General features: G+C 54.6%; 7 protein-coding genes across 7 annotated transcripts; 2 read left to right on the forward strand and 5 right to left on the reverse strand.

Annotated features, from left to right (window-relative positions):
- Nucleotides 1-688: 688 nt before the first annotated feature.
- Nucleotides 689-2,071, reverse strand: N7510_006821 (uncharacterized protein; the record flags this gene model as incomplete). The annotated part of the gene is made up of 1 exon (XM_056978746.1): nucleotides 689-2,071. One exon carries the CDS (start codon nucleotides 2,069-2,071, stop codon nucleotides 689-691), a length of 1,383 nt encoding a protein of 460 aa, XP_056831789.1.
- A 594-nt stretch (nucleotides 2,072-2,665) lies between these two features.
- Nucleotides 2,666-3,147, forward strand: N7510_006822 (SCF ubiquitin ligase complex subunit HRT1; the record flags this gene model as incomplete). Its single annotated transcript, XM_056978747.1, has 2 exons — nucleotides 2,666-2,922; nucleotides 2,949-3,147. The coding sequence occupies 2 exons, from the start codon at nucleotides 2,666-2,668 to the stop codon at nucleotides 3,145-3,147; spliced, it is 456 nt and encodes a 151-aa protein (XP_056831790.1).
- Nucleotides 3,148-3,273: 126 nt separating this feature from the next.
- On the reverse strand, nucleotides 3,274-3,758 carry N7510_006823 (signal peptidase complex subunit 1; the record flags this gene model as incomplete). The annotated part of the gene is made up of 3 exons (XM_056978748.1): nucleotides 3,274-3,474; nucleotides 3,550-3,609; nucleotides 3,711-3,758. The coding sequence occupies 3 exons, from the start codon at nucleotides 3,756-3,758 to the stop codon at nucleotides 3,274-3,276; spliced, it is 309 nt and encodes a 102-aa protein (XP_056831791.1).
- Nucleotides 3,759-4,291: 533 nt separating this feature from the next.
- Nucleotides 4,292-5,477, reverse strand: N7510_006824 (homoserine kinase; the record flags this gene model as incomplete). Its single annotated transcript, XM_056978749.1, has 3 exons — nucleotides 4,292-4,636; nucleotides 4,690-4,988; nucleotides 5,057-5,477. The coding sequence occupies 3 exons, from the start codon at nucleotides 5,475-5,477 to the stop codon at nucleotides 4,292-4,294; spliced, it is 1,065 nt and encodes a 354-aa protein (XP_056831792.1).
- Nucleotides 5,478-6,627: 1,150 nt separating this feature from the next.
- Nucleotides 6,628-10,932, forward strand: N7510_006825 (magnesium transporter CorA family protein; the record flags this gene model as incomplete). Its single annotated transcript, XM_056978750.1, has 4 exons — nucleotides 6,628-7,976; nucleotides 8,027-8,587; nucleotides 8,981-10,209; nucleotides 10,262-10,932. 4 exons carry the CDS (start codon nucleotides 6,628-6,630, stop codon nucleotides 10,930-10,932), a joined length of 3,810 nt encoding a protein of 1,269 aa, XP_056831793.1.
- Nucleotides 10,933-12,276: 1,344 nt separating this feature from the next.
- N7510_006826 (splicing factor ESS-2 family protein) lies at nucleotides 12,277-13,695 on the reverse strand (the record flags this gene model as incomplete). Its single annotated transcript, XM_056978751.1, has 1 exon — nucleotides 12,277-13,695. The coding sequence occupies one exon, from the start codon at nucleotides 13,693-13,695 to the stop codon at nucleotides 12,277-12,279; it is 1,419 nt and encodes a 472-aa protein (XP_056831794.1).
- A 527-nt stretch (nucleotides 13,696-14,222) lies between these two features.
- On the reverse strand, nucleotides 14,223-16,588 carry N7510_006827 (uncharacterized protein; the record flags this gene model as incomplete). Its single annotated transcript, XM_056978752.1, has 2 exons — nucleotides 14,223-16,039; nucleotides 16,093-16,588. 2 exons carry the CDS (start codon nucleotides 16,586-16,588, stop codon nucleotides 14,223-14,225), a joined length of 2,313 nt encoding a protein of 770 aa, XP_056831795.1.
- Nucleotides 16,589-17,091: the final 503 nt, after the last annotated feature.

Below are 17,091 nucleotides of genomic sequence, written 5' to 3' on the forward strand. Positions count from 1 at the left end.
ACTGCTATCCACAACAATGCCTTTTGCGGCGCTCCATTATTCCATTGTCTCCGCCTACGGCAGTCGGTGGCAAATATCGTCAGCGTTGCACCTGCACCCAACATGGTAGTCGTATAGACGCTTGCCGCGGTTTTTGTTTTTCCTATTCCCAAAAATTTCTTCCAAGCCACCGAGCTATTGGGATCAGCAGCACCAAGCCGTTGGGGCCGCGGGTCCACGAAATCTAAATAGATGCCTACAGACAAGGAAGAAGATAATAAACGAGCGGACGGCATGATAATTCACACCAGTAGTAATATATCAACAGGACACTAAAACGAGAGACAGGGGCGAATGCAAATCATTCTCCGTGGACCAGACACGAATAACAAGCACTTGTGGGGGAAATTCCAGACTCCGAACGATGCAAAAAAGAGGCGACGCACAAGACAGAAACCTCATCAATGTACCGAATAGCACGATCCGTGGATCACATAGTCAAAAATAAAAAGATCATAACTGACAGCGGACATGCCAGAAAAAGTCAAAACACCCAGCACCTGGTCGTGAGAGAAAGAAAGACGAAACGCAACCACCGACCAAGGAACCTGGGACTCCAGGATGCCTCGAATAAGCCAATGCATGTAAAATCAGTACAAAGTAGAGCGAGAGAGAGAGAGTAACAAAACGAGTGTGGTAGGTGGGTAGATTAGGCAAATGAGCTCTGCATCCCGCTCGACGGGATCCCCGGCGCCGCATCTAGCTTCAGGATCCTGCGTAGATCATCCTCCATCTTCTTGGTGTCTGGAGATTGCGAAGGAGAAGGTGAGTTTGCAGATAGATGGAGTGAAGTGGACGGGTATTGAGGCTGCGGAGACGCATAGTTTGGCTTGTGATGCTGGGAAAACTGTGCCGGGGTCGGCTGATAGTGGTTTGCCGGGGCCGACGGGGTTGCCGAATAGGAATGATGAGAATTCGACGCAGGAACTTCCCGTCTCAAGGGAGAATTGGAATTGAAGTGGAATTGTTGCGAGCCACTGGGATGGGCGTAGATAGCCGGATGGCGGCCCGTATGATTGACCATGGGTTGCTTCTGGGGATTCGAATATGCATTTGACAATGTCGGAACAGGGCCCGATGTCGTTCGCAGCGGGGTCGCGTAGTGCGGAGTCCTGGCATTGGTGCCAAAACTTCCACTTTGCTCGTGAGCCGGGGAGGAAGAGCCCGGGGGTTTCTGTGGACGCGGGTTGAGCAGCAAATGCTTCAGCTCCTCGGTCTTCAGTCTCCTCTGGTCTTCGTTCAGATCTGCGGAGGAGTGCGAGGGAGAACTGCTAGCCCGGAAAGCGTTCATGCGATCCTGATAGGACGGAGCAAAGGACGGGCCGATGGGTGTGCTGCGTCCGGAATTCTCCATCTCGAACGAGAATACCCCGCCGTTCGGTGTGTTGTCGGCATTGGAGTGAAGCACCTTTGAATCGGTCTGCGGAGAGCGAACCCGGCTCATTTCTGGGCTATGCGCAGAGTTGGAGTTTCTTGCTTGCACAGCAGCCTTAAAAAGAAAGTCAAGAGGGGTCGGTTTCGGTTCGTCGGGGACGGTTTGAGGACGAGATCGGGGTTTAGAAGGTGTAGTCTCAATTTCTGGATCCATGTCTGCATTATCGCTGTCCGTCTCAAGAGTGGACGCAGGATCAGAATCGGGAAACGACTTGGAGAAAAAGCTCGGCATCGGGAGTGCGGACGGCGCCGGCGAGGCATGGAAGGTCGGCCCCGCATATGCGGCGCTGTCTTTCAGCTGCGGCGTCGTCACGCTGGGCTGGGAGGATGTGTGCCGATGGCCATTGTTGTTGGGCGCTGGCGACGGTCGATTGGCAGGTTGTTTCTTCGCCGACCGCGGCGCTTTCTTCTTTGACGAAGGAACCGGGTTTGACGAGTCGGTGGTCGCGCCTCCGGGGCTCACGTTCCGCGGTGGTGATGATGGAGGGGTACTGAGCATGACGGACTTGTGAGGTTGCGGGGTTGTGTTTTTCTTGGGCTTTCGATTGTTGCGCGAGGCCTTAGGCGTTGGCGGCTGAGGAGATTGAGATGTCGACATGGCGACTGTGCAAGGGGGAATCGGTGGCTTGAAAAATAGGCAGCCTGGGTTGGAAGAGATAAACGAGAAAGCGCAAACGCTAGAAGCAAAAACTGGCAGATAAATCGGTTAAATCACCGCGCAGCTGTCGACAAAGATCCAATGGGGGGTCCACGCCGGTTTCAGTGACGGAGAGGAGAGTCAGGTATATCGGAGACGAATCTAGTTGCAGAGAGAAACATCAAAGAGCGAAAGTCAAGAATAGCAACTGCGAGAAAGCCTGTCTAGCATGGAAAAAAGCATGGTTGATGAGGTTGGATGTTGGAACAGAGCAGAAGAGAGTCAGTCACCATCGAAGTGACGGAAGGCGAACCAGATGACTAAGAGACAAACACTGTCAAACACGCCGAATCAGGCAGGCCCCAGAGCTGCACCCACCTACGTACTGGCTTGGATTACTGATTGGGGACCCCGGAGACACCACCCTTGTTCCACCGTGAGTCTTGTCTTGCCATCTTCTGGTCTGCAGGAGACCGCTCTTTCTCGGAACAGTCCAAGCAAAGCTCCCCCCCCTCTACGATCGCCATCACCCCGCGAGTCCACGATCCACAAACCATGGCGGACGTGGAGATGAAAGAGGCCTCCGCCGGTGCTTCTGCCAAGGGCAAGACCGTCTCCAAGGGCTCTGACAGTGCCGCTGATGGCAAGAAGAAGTTCGAAGTGAAGAAGGTACCTAACAACAAACACCTCCAGAGCTCCATCGCAGAGCCTCCGCTGACCACCATCTATTTAGTGGAACGCCGTGGCGCTATGGGCGTGGGATATCGTGGTGGACAACTGTGCCATCTGCCGCAACCATATCATGGACTTGTGTACGTGCCTTGATAATCCCCGACAGACCGCTCGCTGCTAACTCACACTCACCAGGCATCGAATGTCAAGCCAACCAAGGCTCATCAACGACGGAGGAGTGCACCGTCGCCTGGGGAATCTGCAATCACGCCTTCCACTTCCACTGCATCTCACGATGGCTGAAGACCCGTCAAGTCTGTCCCTTGGACAACCGGGACTGGGAGTTCCAGAAATACGGCCGGTAAACGGTGGAAACGATGTCCGAGGATACTACACATACAAATTCGATGAAATGGCTCATGACACAAATACCTGCGTTGCTATTGCTTGCTGTCTTTCAAGAAACTCCCCCGTAGAACTATTGTATTTCTTCAAGCCACCTTCACCCCGTCCACCACGACATTTGGCCCCCCAGCCCTTCCATCTGTGCGAGCTAGCCACTTCTCGGGATTCTGATTGTAAAAGGGCCAGGGAGGGACCACAACTACAGCTGTGGCAAGCGTGCCGGCGAGGCCGATCCATAGCGTGAGGTGGATGTCCTTGAAGATGTATCCGACGACGAAGCTGACGGCCTAGATAGACCAGAGTCAGTCTTGACACCGACACGCATGGATATAAATGGTGTAGCTTTGTAAACGCAAACTCACCGCGGAGAGAATCAAGAGCACCGTCGAAAGGATCTCAGCGAGGCGCTGGCCGTGGAAGTCCTGTTCCCCAGAATGTTCTTGTTAGCTTGGGAATCCTTGAACCGCCGCTGGGAGCTGTCCTGCGTGGTCGATGGGGAATAATATTGCGCAGAGAAACATACGATCTGGCCTTCCAAGGCATCCTGAATTGGAGCGAGTAATTCGTCCATGGTGGCGTCGGTGACAGAGTCGCGAGGTGAAGGACACGCGCTTATCGCAATGGTGGCATCTGCCGCCGCATCACCGCCTTTGCTATACGTTGCACTACTCTGTAAAACTACCACCGTTTTTTTCTCTCTTTCTTGCTCGACTGGCTGATTGTATTGTCTTCGTTTTTGATTCTATTAATTTATTTTTGATGTACCTGGGACACTCAGTCCGGCAGTCTATGTAGCACTTCTATGTTTTTGGCCCGGATTATATCCATCATCTCGGACCACTATGCCGAGTGAGATCAGAGATGCAAAGCCCGAAGGTACTTTACCGCATCAAGGGAGGGGAGGCGACATGATCCAAAGAAAAGCAGCGGTGAAACTGAAACGGGGAGTCTTGCTTTGACACGAGGCTTATGACGTACGACCTGGCTGGTCGCCTAGACTTCTCCCAGAGCTATGGGAAGTATGACTGGCGCCCACTCCATGCTGTGCACGGGGGACTCCTGACCAGAGGAGACAGAGGGGATGGACGGCGATGTCTATCAGGTTTATTTCGGGATGACCGTCGCCCCATCCTGGGCGGGCTCGAGCAGCTTCCACTGGCATGAGATCTTATTGGCCGCGAACTGGGCAATGATGCGGTCTGCGATCTCGGTAAAGCGATCAGTCGCCAATGCCAGGATGGTCGGACCTGCACCCGACAGGCAAATGCCCAAGAGCCCCGGCTGGGTGGCAGGGGTCATGGATTGCAGGATCTCGGTCAGCCCCGGGATCAGGGTTTTGCGATACGGTTGGTGGACCTTATCCTGCATGGCCAGGAAAATCATGTCGGGATCGGGCGGCGAACTCCCCAATGCGGCGGGAAGCAGGGCCGCGCGTTGTAGATTGAAGACCTGATATGACTCCAATTAGCGACCGATCGATGTTGGGCAAGAAGAATACATACCACGTCCGCTCTGGAGTACGACTGGGGCAGCACATTGCGGGCATTGGCAGTCGGCACGACAAAGTCGGGAATGATGGCAATGGCCTTGATTTCCTTGGCCCAGTGGAACTTTCGGTAATGGCCGATGCCCAGCGGTGGCGCTGGGGGGCGATTGCCCGTGTCGATGCCCCCCGCGGGAGCCGGCAAAACCTCACTAAGGGGGATTTCTTTGCGCGCGACATCCTCGGGTTTGAGCTCGTTCAGGTAGGTGCCCACAAAGCCTCCAAAGAGCGAGGCAGCCACGTTGTCTGGGTGCCGTTCTGGAAAGGACGAGTCATCAGCGTACGCTTTCCTTGCATGCAGAAGGGGGGGGCCATTCTCCACTCACCAATCATCAGACAGTAGTCGAGCAAGCGCTCCTTGCTTAGGCCCAGGCGGCCAACCTCATTGCCGAGCATGACGCCGGCCACGACCGCCGTGCCCGAAGACCCCAACCCGCGACCCAGCGGGATGGGGTTGACGATGTGCACGGTGGTCTCGGCGGGGAACGCGCGCTGGTCATGGCAGCGCAGCAGATACAAGGCCACGCGGGTGATCAGATTGACCTCTGGGTCGAGACTGATGGCCTCTGTGCTTCGGCTCTGGTCTTCATAGGTAATGGCGCAGTTGAGGGGTTGTTGCGACGCGGTCGTGGGGTCGACAGTGACGTGCAGTTCCAGGTGCAGGGAGAGGGCGAGGCCGATGACATCGAAGCCGGGGCCAATGTTGGCAGAGGAACACGGGACGCGGATGACGAAGGAGGAGGCCATGGTGTTGCGGGAATTGCCAATAAATCGCTCGTACAATTTTACGGAGTGGTGGTGGTGGGTGAAGTATAAGAGGACGGACTGACTCAACCCCCCGAAAAAGAAAAATTGGCCGACACCGGCGTGGTGGAGCAGGGGTGCTTGGGTGCGAACCAGATGGGACGCGATCTGATCGGATGGGATGTAGTCGTTCGGAGGGAATCCAATCATACAATCATCACCGTCAAGGCAAAATAATCATCCTCGTGTAGCAAGTGCGTAGGATGTACTCCGTGGATCCTGGACCCTGCGGATTATGACCATGATGTAACAGGTCCAGTGCAGAAAAGACTCGGTGAGCGGCAGAAGGCCTGACCCCAGAAACATAAATGCCTCAGAGAAACGGGAAGTAGGATTCAGTTGTAAGAGGGAATTATCTGGGCTGTTATAGGCCCCTCAGTACTACCAAGTCGTCTCGCGGGGGAACCAGACCGGAGACCCGCAGAAAATTTTCACCTAAGAGGCACTTAGGGTTCGACTGGACTCTTCTTCCTCTCTTCCCCCCATCACTGTCCCTCTGGACTCTGTCTTCTTTTTTAATCTCTTTCCACCACATTTTCACCCGTCAAGGTCTTTTCGTATCTTGTCTGCACTGCTTCTGTTCGTGCAGACTCTTTCCCTGCCATCGCATCTCGCCACCCTCAAGCACAGCTCGCTGTCTTTGGGGATTTCCCCTCGCCGTCCTCCCTCTCCTTCCCCAGTCACAACCCTGGAGCGCCCGCGCTCCCATTTCTCCCTTCCATTCAAGTTGGCGGGACTTCGCTACACCCAGTCCTCTCTCCTCCACCCTCTCGCGGGCCCCAAATTCCGGGTCTTCTGCGGAGGCGACACTCGACCTCCCTAACTGGCCTTGCCCCATCTTCTTTAGCTGCGGCCAACAGACGTGTGTCGGTGACGCCAGACCCTCGCAAAGGGTCTGGCACATGGATGGAGGGCCCTCACCCCTGATCCGACCTCTGAACCGACTTGCGTCTGCTCTGACGCTTGTGCTGCATATTTGAACAACCAACCCCAAAAAGCCTCGTAAGATCGAGGTTTGCCGATCAAACTGGCTCCCTAGTCGGCTTGTATTGAAACATACCCCCGCGAACGAACAAGAAAGAAAGACCAAAGAATGTCTGAGTCTCCCAAGTCCGACAAGTACCCGGGCTTGACCCGGTACAGTACGCCCGTCCCTGAGCTGGACGATCATCGCTTCCACCTGGATTCGGTCCCGCGCTTCGAGGCCCCGGGAGACGCCACACTAAGCCGACAGAACACCGTTCACCAGGGGCCGAACGGAGATACCCTGGACCGTGCAGATCTGCTCCACGTGCAGGACGCCCTTCGGGAGGCGGGACCCGTCTACCGAGACTTTGAGCAAGCGATTGTGGACGACGATCAGTCCGTCAATGATGTCAATGGAATGGTGCGGCGTTTTTCGGCCACCCCTCGCCGGATCAGCCGGGGCCAGCAAGAGCGCCCGGGGACCATCTCGCGCAAGTCATCCGTCTCGGCTCGATCATCCTCTCCACCCAACTCGGTGGACGCTTTCGCGGACCCGCGTCGTCGGGAGCGAGCAAACACCTTGGATAGCCATGTCGATCTTGACCTGGAAGCCCTTCTGCACCGCACCGTCTCCGGCGGCACGCAGGCTCGCCGCCCGACCTTCAGTAATGCGAGCGTGGTTCGTCCCCAGCCCGGAGATATTCCGTTAGACCCCAATGAAGAGGCGTGCTACGACCAGCCTGGCCGAATTCCCGTGATTGACTACGAGGAGCTGGAGGAATTCGTGGCCCTCAGCCAGAACACCAAGCCTACTGGCGATCGTCGCAAGCACAGTTTCAGCTCTCAGAGCAAGAAGCCTCGCATTTTCCATGACCTTCGCCCGGGTGCCAAAGACACCAATGATGTCAGCCCTTCCGATTCGTCTGATTGCTGTGTTCTTGAATCCGAGAAGCCCTGCAAGGCTTTCGACGACAAGGGGCTGGTAGAGACCTTTCAAAACACGAATGAGCCTCGGTTTGGGTTCTTCTCATCTGAGTCGCAGACCACGGTGCATGCGGCAGAACTAGGAGATCTGGTGCTCCCCGGTGATAGCTTCCGGGATTTGTTTCAATTGGGACCCGAAGGTGGTGTCTGGTGGCTTGATGTTATCAACCCAACCGAGGAGGAACTGGGCGCCATCTCTCGAGCCTTCTCTATTCACCCGCTGACAACGGAGGATATTTTGACTCAAGAAGCCCGCGAGAAGGTCGAGCTCTTCAAGCAGTACTACTTTGTTTGCTTCCGCACTTTCTACCAAGTGGACAAGAACAGCGAGGATTTTTTGGAGCCTGTCAACTTTTACATGGTGGTTTTTCGGGACGGCGTTTTGACCTTCTCCTTTGTTGAGAATCCTCACGCCGCCAATGTCCGAAAACGTATTGGAAAACTGCGTGATTATATGGCTCTCAGCAGCGACTGGATCTGTTACGCGATGATGTAAGTCAACCACCAGTGCCAGTTCATTCACACCAGCTAATGTGACCCAGCGACGACATTGTCGACAGTTTCGGTCCGGTTATTCACGACGTGGAGGTGGAATCCGAGGCGATTGAGGACTATGTGTTCATCGCCCGAGTGGACGATTTCGAGTCCTTCCTCCCTCGCATCGGTGGTCTCCGCAAAAAAGTTATGACTCTGATGCGCTTACTGGGCGGCAAGGCGGACGTCATCCGCGGATTCTCGAAGCGCTGCAATGAGCAGTACTCGGTGACACCACGCGGCGACATCGGGTTGTATTTGGGCGATATCCAGGATCACGTCGTGACCATGATGTCGAACCTGGGGCACTTTGAGAAGATGCTCAGTCGGTCGCATACCAACTACTTGGCCCAGTTGAATGTTACCAACCTGGTGCTGGGCAACCATGTCAACAAGGTGCTCAGCAAGGTCACGCTGATTGCCACGATTCTAGTTCCGCTGAACTTGATCTGCGGTCTCTTTGGCATGAACGTCCCCGTGCCGGGAAAGGACTCGGAAGGACTCGGCTGGTTCTTTGGGATCATCGGGGTGATTGGTGGGGTGGTCGTCGTCAGCATGGCTGCTGCTCGGTACTTTAAGCTTGTTTGAGTTGAATTGTCTTTCGGATTTTCTGATTTGGCCGGATGGAGGGAACGTGAATATTTTCTTGTCTTTCTTATTTTGTATGCAAATTCGCGATGATACATATATATATCCATCTCAATCCTTTAAACTCTCCAGCCATTATTATTATTGTTATTACTGTCTAGCTATAGGCTAGGTACACTTTAGTAGTTACATAGTTCCCATTCTTCCTACTAGGTATCAAACATATTACTATCAGGCATCAAGGCATCAACCCCGATAAGCCGATTCTCCCAAGTTCAGCTGCTCCTCAACTTTCGCCCTCTCGTCGACTACATGCAGCCACCCATTCCCAGACACTTTCAGTGGGTGTGTCCGACCGCTGCTTGTCCGTGAAGTGGTCTCTACCTCTCCTACTACCCCTATGCGCGCCGTGCGCCCGACTCCCCCATCTTACCTTCCATGCGACTACAACCCACATCCCTGCAGTGCTCGCTAGCTGCAATCGCCTACGCCTTTGTCTTTCTTACCCCCCTCGTCCATGCTGCAGCGGACGAGAGCAGTCCCGATATCTATGGGACGATCATCGGCGAAGGCGCCGGCTTCCCGGTAGCCCTGGACTCCTTTAACGGGCTGGAACTGCGGGACGTGGACGCAGAGGACGAATCCAATGGGCTCGATCTGGTGAAAAGATATCCGTCAGATGCTATCTCGATGGCAAACAATAATTTCCATACCAGCTTGATCGAAGTCGGCCAGATCCAGTGGTGGTATTTCCCCAAAAACGTCGTTCATGGCGAGAAGGCTGGGCCGAGCAAGGGGTTTCCGCCCTTTGCTACTCGAGATTTGGACGATCAGTTGGACGAAGAGGCACGCAGTGAGCTACGGAAGCGAGCCGATGATAATAGCCAAGTGCCCGTTTATATGTCGTTGACGACGTGCCAAGCACCCTCCACCAACAAGACCGATGCCAAACCCTTTGACCAACTCGAGGTGTATGTGTCGTTGTCGGATAAGCTTCAAAAGCCTGGTCCAGAGCATGAGGGCAACCCGTTGCAGAACATGACCCGCGCGTCTGGCGGGTACTGGAGCCAAGAGGTGCAGGCCGAGGGCGACATATTCGTCGCGGTCGTAGCGCCCAACTCGACCGAATACTCCGGGGAATACGAATACCAGATCGCCGTGTCGATCGATGCATATTTCCACGCCGTCAACGAGGATGACCCCTTTCTGTTCTTCATCGACGCAGATATGCATGCCGCGCTGCTGGTCACGAACAACCTGACGGAAACCGACCCGGACTCGGCGACGTACCAGGAGTGGATGGATCTCGCGCCGCCTTACACCATGTTCGCGCATGGTATCAACGATTCCGCACTGGCGGGCCTGGAGCGATCGTTCTGCGCACTGCAAAAATATGCCCCCCAGGTCAGTAAAACTGAGGTGGGCATGACCAGTCGCGGACTGGGGAATAAGCCCAAGCAGCAGTTTTATATCACGGGACTCAATCGGAGTTCTGAGTATTATGGGGTTCTGGCGATGGTGGGCAATTCCACGGCTAGCGGAAATAATATTGTTGGTGGTGGTGGGAAATTGTGGAAGCCGTTGAACTTTACTACCAAAGCTGGTGAGTTTTTGCACCTCTGGAGGGGAGAAATGATTTTTGCTGACTCTGCTAGATGACAATTGCGCGGTTCTCTTCAACCTAACCTTCTGCTCAGAGGTTGCGTACGCCGTACCGTCCAACCCGGATCTCTCAGTCGAAAGCCTCCGGTCCATCTACGATGATTACGCCGCACAGATGTACCAGAACTTCAGCTACTCACTGCAGCAAGTCCAATGCAACACGACGCCCGAATCCATGTACTCGCTCGCAGTCGGCTGCTCCAACTGCTCAACCGCCTACAAGCAATGGCTCTGCAGCGTCAGCATCCCGCGCTGCGCAGACTTCCAAAGCCAGGAGTGGTACCTTCAAGTGCGGAACGCCGGCCAGGATTTCATCAACGGTAGTTCCTTACCTGCGGATGATCCCCTCCGGCATTCAGTTGCAACGAACCGGTCTCGCAATCCCCTCATCGACACGGAGATCAAGCCCGGCCCGTATAAAGAGATTCTACCGTGCTCGGATATTTGCTACTCGCTTGCCAGGGGTTGTCCTGCTGCGCTGGGATTCGGGTGTCCAACAGGGAAATGGCTGAATGCGTCTTATGGATGGCGGGACCCGAGTGGAGATATCACTTGCAGTTACCTGGGAGCGGCTTATTATCTGAATAGTTCGCCGAGGATGCAGATGTGGCTGGGGGTGTACATGTTGAGCGGGATGTGGACGATTTTCTGGGCGTTTCTCTAGGTACTTGACGGATTTGAACAGGCATTGTACATTCATTTATTCATTCCACTACTTTATACCCTTCCTTCTGTAGTCTATTCTAAGGCCCTATAAACCGACCAAGTGACCGAGATATCGTATACAAAGCCATAAATCATCACCAATCCAACCTCCCAGAAGTTTTCTCTTCCGCTTTAGATTCTAGAGCATGTCCACCCCCACCTCCCCCTCCAAACACCCAACTCCTCTCTCCACAGATCATTCACGCACGGATCACACGAGCTCCCACAGCATTCGCCTAGCCCCGGCGGAGGCGGCGGGTCATCATGGTCGCGAGATGCGGCGCGAAGCAGCTGTTTCGTGCGTGTTGCTGTGAGACGGGTGCGCTGGAGGGTCTTGAAGAGAGGGACTTCTTGGGGAGAGTAGAGAGGTTCTCTTTCTTGGGATAGGGATGGGGGATTTGCAGAGGAGGGATTGGGATTGGGGGGTGGAGGGGTTGGTTCTTGGTCTTGGGTTGGGGAGGTTTTTTGGGATTGATCTTGAGATGATGGGGTCGGGTGTTGGGACGATTGAATTAAAGAAGTGAATGGGGAGAGGAGGGTTGTCAATATAGAGGAGGTATAGTTTGAGACTGGAATTGAGGTCGATGTTGGTGTTGAGAGATTGTGAGTGGCACTCTTTGAAGCAGATGAAGCCTCAGCCTCAGCCTCTTTGTCTGTAGTAGAGTCGACACTCATTCTGCATGAACTGGTACTCCGCTCGGATAGATGGATGTTGTTTTGCAGCCAGGTAGATGGTAGTCTATGGATGCATTAGCCCATCGTCCTGAGAGGTCCCGAGTCCAGAACTCACCAGGCCTGTCATATCTTCAGTCTAGACAGATATGGATCTGGGTGCATACACAGAAAACGGGTGCATACTTTAATGGATGCCAATTCCTGGAGTGTTGCCGGGTGTACGTGCCCGATAGATTGACGTTGAATGAAGAACTCGGCATGTTCGGCATTGCTCATCCAGGTTCATTCCCGAGTTTCCTGTTCGTTCCGATCCGAACCTAACAGCACCTTATTCCTACAAAATTCTTCGTTTTCGTTCGCCATGAATATGGTTAACAGCCAGGCCAAAATGGACCGATATATTTCTTTGGTCATTAACACGGTATAAGTATTGTACAAAAGTGGCATCCAAATGCCATCAAACAACCGTGGTATCGTAATGCATCATCAAACTCGCTAAAAGATATAAATAAAAAAAACCTGCATCCCTGGCGTCGACCAAATACCCTTCCCCTGCCGATGATAGACAGCACGAAGGTTGAAGGTTATGAGGAAAGCAGCTTGCGGATCGCATAGCTAAGCGGCATCATCACTTCCTCCTCGGGGTAGGCGTCCACATATTCTTCTCACCCGACTTGCCCCCCGCCGTCCGCGGGGTACTCCCACCGACACGATGTAGCAACTTCTGCGCCGCAGGAGTGAGCATCTTCTGGTTGTGTCCACCACTACCACCTGGAGTGCCGCGAAGACCAAAGTCCACTCGTGGGCTACTAGCGAAGCGCGGCGTAGATGACACAGGCGTCTTGGTGGATCTGGCGACCTTTTCAATGCGTCTGTTGCGCGCAACTCTGTCCACCATCCTGTGGTGCAGGGCTTCGCGTTTGCGGGTTTCGCGAAGCTGGAAGGGATTGGGGGTTGAGTCTGTACTAGCACCCAGAAGACGCCAGTCTGCTTCCGCCTCAGCTAGTTCAGGCTCGGGCTCGTCTTCGTCGACAAAGGCGTAGCCGTTCACTCGAGGAGTTTCACCTCCTGGAACGGCGGAGGCAGCTTCCGATTCGCTGAGACGGGGTCTGCCAGCGATAGCGTCTTGGATGGCAGAAAGAGACGGCGACGGCGGGACTGCATCCGCGGCAGCAGCAGCATCCTGGTCGACGAGCCGTGTATTTTGGTATAAAACCCGTTTAGGTCCCGCTCGTGAGGCCGCCTCTGCTTTCTGCCGGATCGTCTCATGTGTATCCTCAACCGAAGACGGAAGAAACATGAGCGAGTTATCCGGCCGAGCATCCCATCCATCCGGTCTAGCGGGACGGGAATCCAGGTCCGTTTTGATAGCCGGTTGCTGTTGCTGGTCGCCGCGCTTGATCAGACTTGTCTCCGGGTCCCCGCCCTGAGCAATGATGCGTTTTCGTTCACTTTGGTGGTAAGCGATTTGGCGGGCCGATGGAATTTTGTTCTGATTCCACAGCCAGGCATGTTTCTCGCGCTTCTTTGCGTTCTGCTTGTCTAGGACCTTGTTGAAGGACTCGTTGTCTTCACTGGTGTATTTCGCCTGAAATGCAAGCAATCCCAAATTCGATACATCGGGAATATTATCCTGCACCTTCTCTTCTGTTGGTGCGGCTGATGCAACGGACATGGGAGTCTCGCCTCCCCAGCCGCGAGGTGTTTCAGTCCCCCCAACAAAGTGCTGCGGTTGTGGCGTGCGAGCTGGTGTTCTGCTGCCAGGAGTCGGTGTTCGCATGACATCAGCGAGTTTCTTCTTCGCGCTCGTGATCCAGTTCTTATCCTTGGATTCCAGCGCATCAAGATACTCTTGCTTAGTCTGAGTCTCGAGCAGACCCGGGAAGAAGTCGCGGGCGATGATGTGCGATAGGGCGTCGGTGTAGATATCTTCGTCGAGGACGGTTGCGGGGCGTTTGATCCGTTTCGGAGGTGGTGGCGGCGGCATAAGCTGGTTGTCCTGCGACCGCTTGACCAGCGCCTGTGGTGATGGTGTAGAAGACGTCATGGCTGGTCAGTGAGACCGAAGGTCAGACCAGCTGGAGGTGATGGAAAAGAAAGTACGAGAGACTTAAGTATGGGGCGATTAGACAGATAAGAGTCAGGTGATGATTGTGGCTTAGGTAATGTTGTATACAGAGACAGAACAGCTACAACAACAAAAAAAAATATTGGAGAAGCGAACGTGCCAGGATTTTCCATTCCCTCTTTTATATATTCCGAGTCCACATTCCCCAGGATAAACAAGAGAAAACCAACACCAGACCAAAATTGTCCAATAATCGCTGAGAAATGCCTCGACCAAGATGAGAGAACGACCACAGCAGGAACTGATAGACCGGCGTACAAAAAACCAACCCATAGATGACAAGGAAATGCACAAAGATTGACAGTAGATAAACAAAAAATCGTGGACTCGTGGATGATTCTATAGTGGGGGTCAAGCGAGGGTGGTTGAGTGAGCGTGAGAGTAGAAAGGTCAGAAAACAGAAGACTTTTTGTCTTCATGGAAAGGCAGAGGAAAAGGAGATAAGCCTAGATGGCGTTGGCGGTAGGGAAAAGAGAGTAGGAGGTGGTGCGGGTCTTCTTCCGATTGGGGTTTTTGGCAGGGACCACCGGAGGTCCGCCGGGGGGCTTAGAAACCTCGAAAGTAGATTTGGCCCGATCGTGACTCGCAGGAGGGGTGGTATCGGTGCCTTCGAGAGATGAGCTGCTGTCTGCCTGCAGCAGGAAATGCGCTTCGGCCAGACTTCTCGTCTGGCGGTGGAGCGAGGATGAGTCCGGGCGGCTGGCAGGGCACACCACGATCTCGCCGCCACCCGTACGCTCGGTCGGCATCAGCTCGCGGCTGTTGCTGAGACTGTGCACCAGTTCGGGGACACTGGTCGTGGAGACCGACGAGCGGTGCTTACGCACGATCGACGCGGCGCGGGAGAGCATCAGGCTCTCTTGGGAATTGCATTTGCTGATCGGCGAGAAACTACTGCGCGGAGAAGAAACGGGATTCTCAGCGGAGGTGATTATTCCCTGAAACGGGAAGTGCCGATCTGATTCCGAATCAGCTGCCAGATAATCCTCATACAGCGTCTCGTGGGTGATCTGCTTGCCCAGCGCCGACGGCAGGATCGAGGCACTGACAGGTTGGTGGAAATAGTCCGCCGCACTCCGCACCATTAAGTCTTGCTCATACTCGGTTGAAGACGGAGTGACCGCCTGTTGAGAAGGTGCGGAGCGTGCGGAGGAGGGGGCCAAATCCGGGGTCGCAAGAGTAGTTTCACTCAGCGGGCTTGGTTGTAGGTATCGACTGGACGGGGCTGCCAGCCACGGACTTTCGGTCCCTCCAACCTGCGTGCGCTGCGACTCATCCTGAGAAACACGCGACCAATCGAAGTCGGAGGTGGACTCGGCCGCATGCTCGTAGCAATAGTCGATGTCCGCGTCCCAGGAATCGTACATTTCATCCTCGGACGAGAACTGGCCTACGCTGCGGGGGATTGGCCCCTGGTGGTTCACATATTGATGTCGAGGTGGGACTTGGTTCTCGGGTAGGGTCGGCGAGCCCAGCGCCTGCGAGAATTTGCGCGACAGCTCCTCGGCCACGAAGATCGACAGTGGCCGTTTGGGAGCAGCCATCCGGGGTGCGTGGTCGTCGGCCACAGGTGGACTCACATGGGAGACCGAGCGAGAATGGGAGTATCCAAGGCTGGACTCGGGGCTGTCCCACATGCGAGTTGCTTCTTCCTCCTCAGGAACATCGGCCAGGTCGTAGTGGCTGTTGCTGGATGAGGTCCTAACGGTCACATCGTCTGCGAGATACGATGATGGCTCTCCGTTATGAATGAACTCTGGGTACGTCTTCGCGGAAGCGAGGCCCAGCACTTCATCGATAGCGCGCGGTGCAGGCTCGGCTTCCTGCTCTTCAGCTTCCTCAGTGGCTGGAGGCAGATCAAGGGCGACCGCAGGTGGTGGAGTGGCGGGACAGGACCGGGGATATCTCGAGACTGGACGCGAGAAGTTCTCATTGGCGCGAGATTCTCTCCGCGTATGGCCCCCACGGTATGGGCTGGTTCTGCCGATCTCAGGGGAACCTGGCGGACTGCGAGCCACGCCGTCCACAGTAGTTGCCGTGCCATACGCGGCCAATTCGTCTGAAGAAAAGTTACGGAAATGAATGTCTTCGGCGCGAATGCCCTTCAGATCTGTTTGTGCGCGCTGAGACGCGCGGATGACCGAGAACTCGGTGATCAGGTCGTTTTCCCGGGTCTGATCAAGGGAAGGAAACTGTGCCGGGCTCGTATGGGTGAGATGATGAAAGTCGAATGGGTCGGAAATGAGGCTCTTCATTTGCTCATCTTTCCAGCTTGTTAGATTTATGGGAGATATGCCGGGGGAGAAAGGAACTTACGGTGGTTCGCCCGCCGTGAACGGTGGTGACGGTGTTGCGATTCGGTCCTCTCGTGCATGTGTCCCATCTCTTCCTCCTCGTCCAGTGTGGCAACGATGTTGACTTTGCTGCCCTGACGACGGAGCATGCGGCTCGAGCGGGCCAGGAAGGACCTCGATGTCCGGTGCTGCTGGTGGTCGGGGCGCACGCCCATTGCAGAAGCGGTGCGTTCGTCTGGAAGGAAGCCAGAGGAGCCCTCGGAAGAAGTCATGGAGTTGTTTGGCGAACGACGCTCGGAGGTAGAGGTGGAGGTGGTGTTGCTTCTTGAGCGGCCCCCAAAGACAGAAAGGCGTTTCGGGCTGCTTTGTGTGTGCGCGGTCGACCGAGAGCGCACATGGACAGCATGCTCTGGAGGATCGTTGGAGGAGCGAGTGGATGGAGGATCGCTACTGGCATCGTCGTCGGTCAATGGGGGCCCGCCCCGGTAGTACATCATGGAAATTTGAGTGTGGTGCATCGTGATGACCTGGAGGGACGAAGTGGGAGAGAAAGGAGAGAAGCTACAACATAATAATAGTAATAATAATGAGCGACCGAATGAATGGAGGTCTCTGCTAGTAGTAGGAGTGGTTGTAGATAGTAGTAGAAGGAAGAGAAGAAGAAGAGGAAAGGAATAATAGTATGTATTTCAGGGGGATCCCAGAACTAGTTAGTACAGCAGTGTCGAGCCGTTATGCCTCTCCACTTTAGTTAGGGCTTTGCTCTATTGTTCCAACGAAACCACCCCAACTCATTCCATCCCAGCGACCCGGAACCGAAACTCCTTTTGTGCCTAGTGCCCTGAGTAGCGCGGCGCCAGAACGTGTGGAGGTTGGCCCTTGCCCTAGTCGAGTAAGGATGATCGTGCAATGGACCCGTTTTGAAGGGGCTTTTTTCGTCCTGTCCCCTTCCTTCGATGTTTGGGACGGAGATTCACTCACTAACCCTCTCCTAAACGTTCTTCTCCGCACTGGGTAATTC

The sequence above is a fragment of the Penicillium lagena genome (assembly GCF_028827675.1).
Source record: "Penicillium lagena strain IBT 129212 chromosome Unknown utg000005l_segment0_segment0, whole genome shotgun sequence".
Classification (NCBI taxonomy): Eukaryota; Fungi; Ascomycota; class Eurotiomycetes; order Eurotiales; family Aspergillaceae; genus Penicillium; species Penicillium lagena.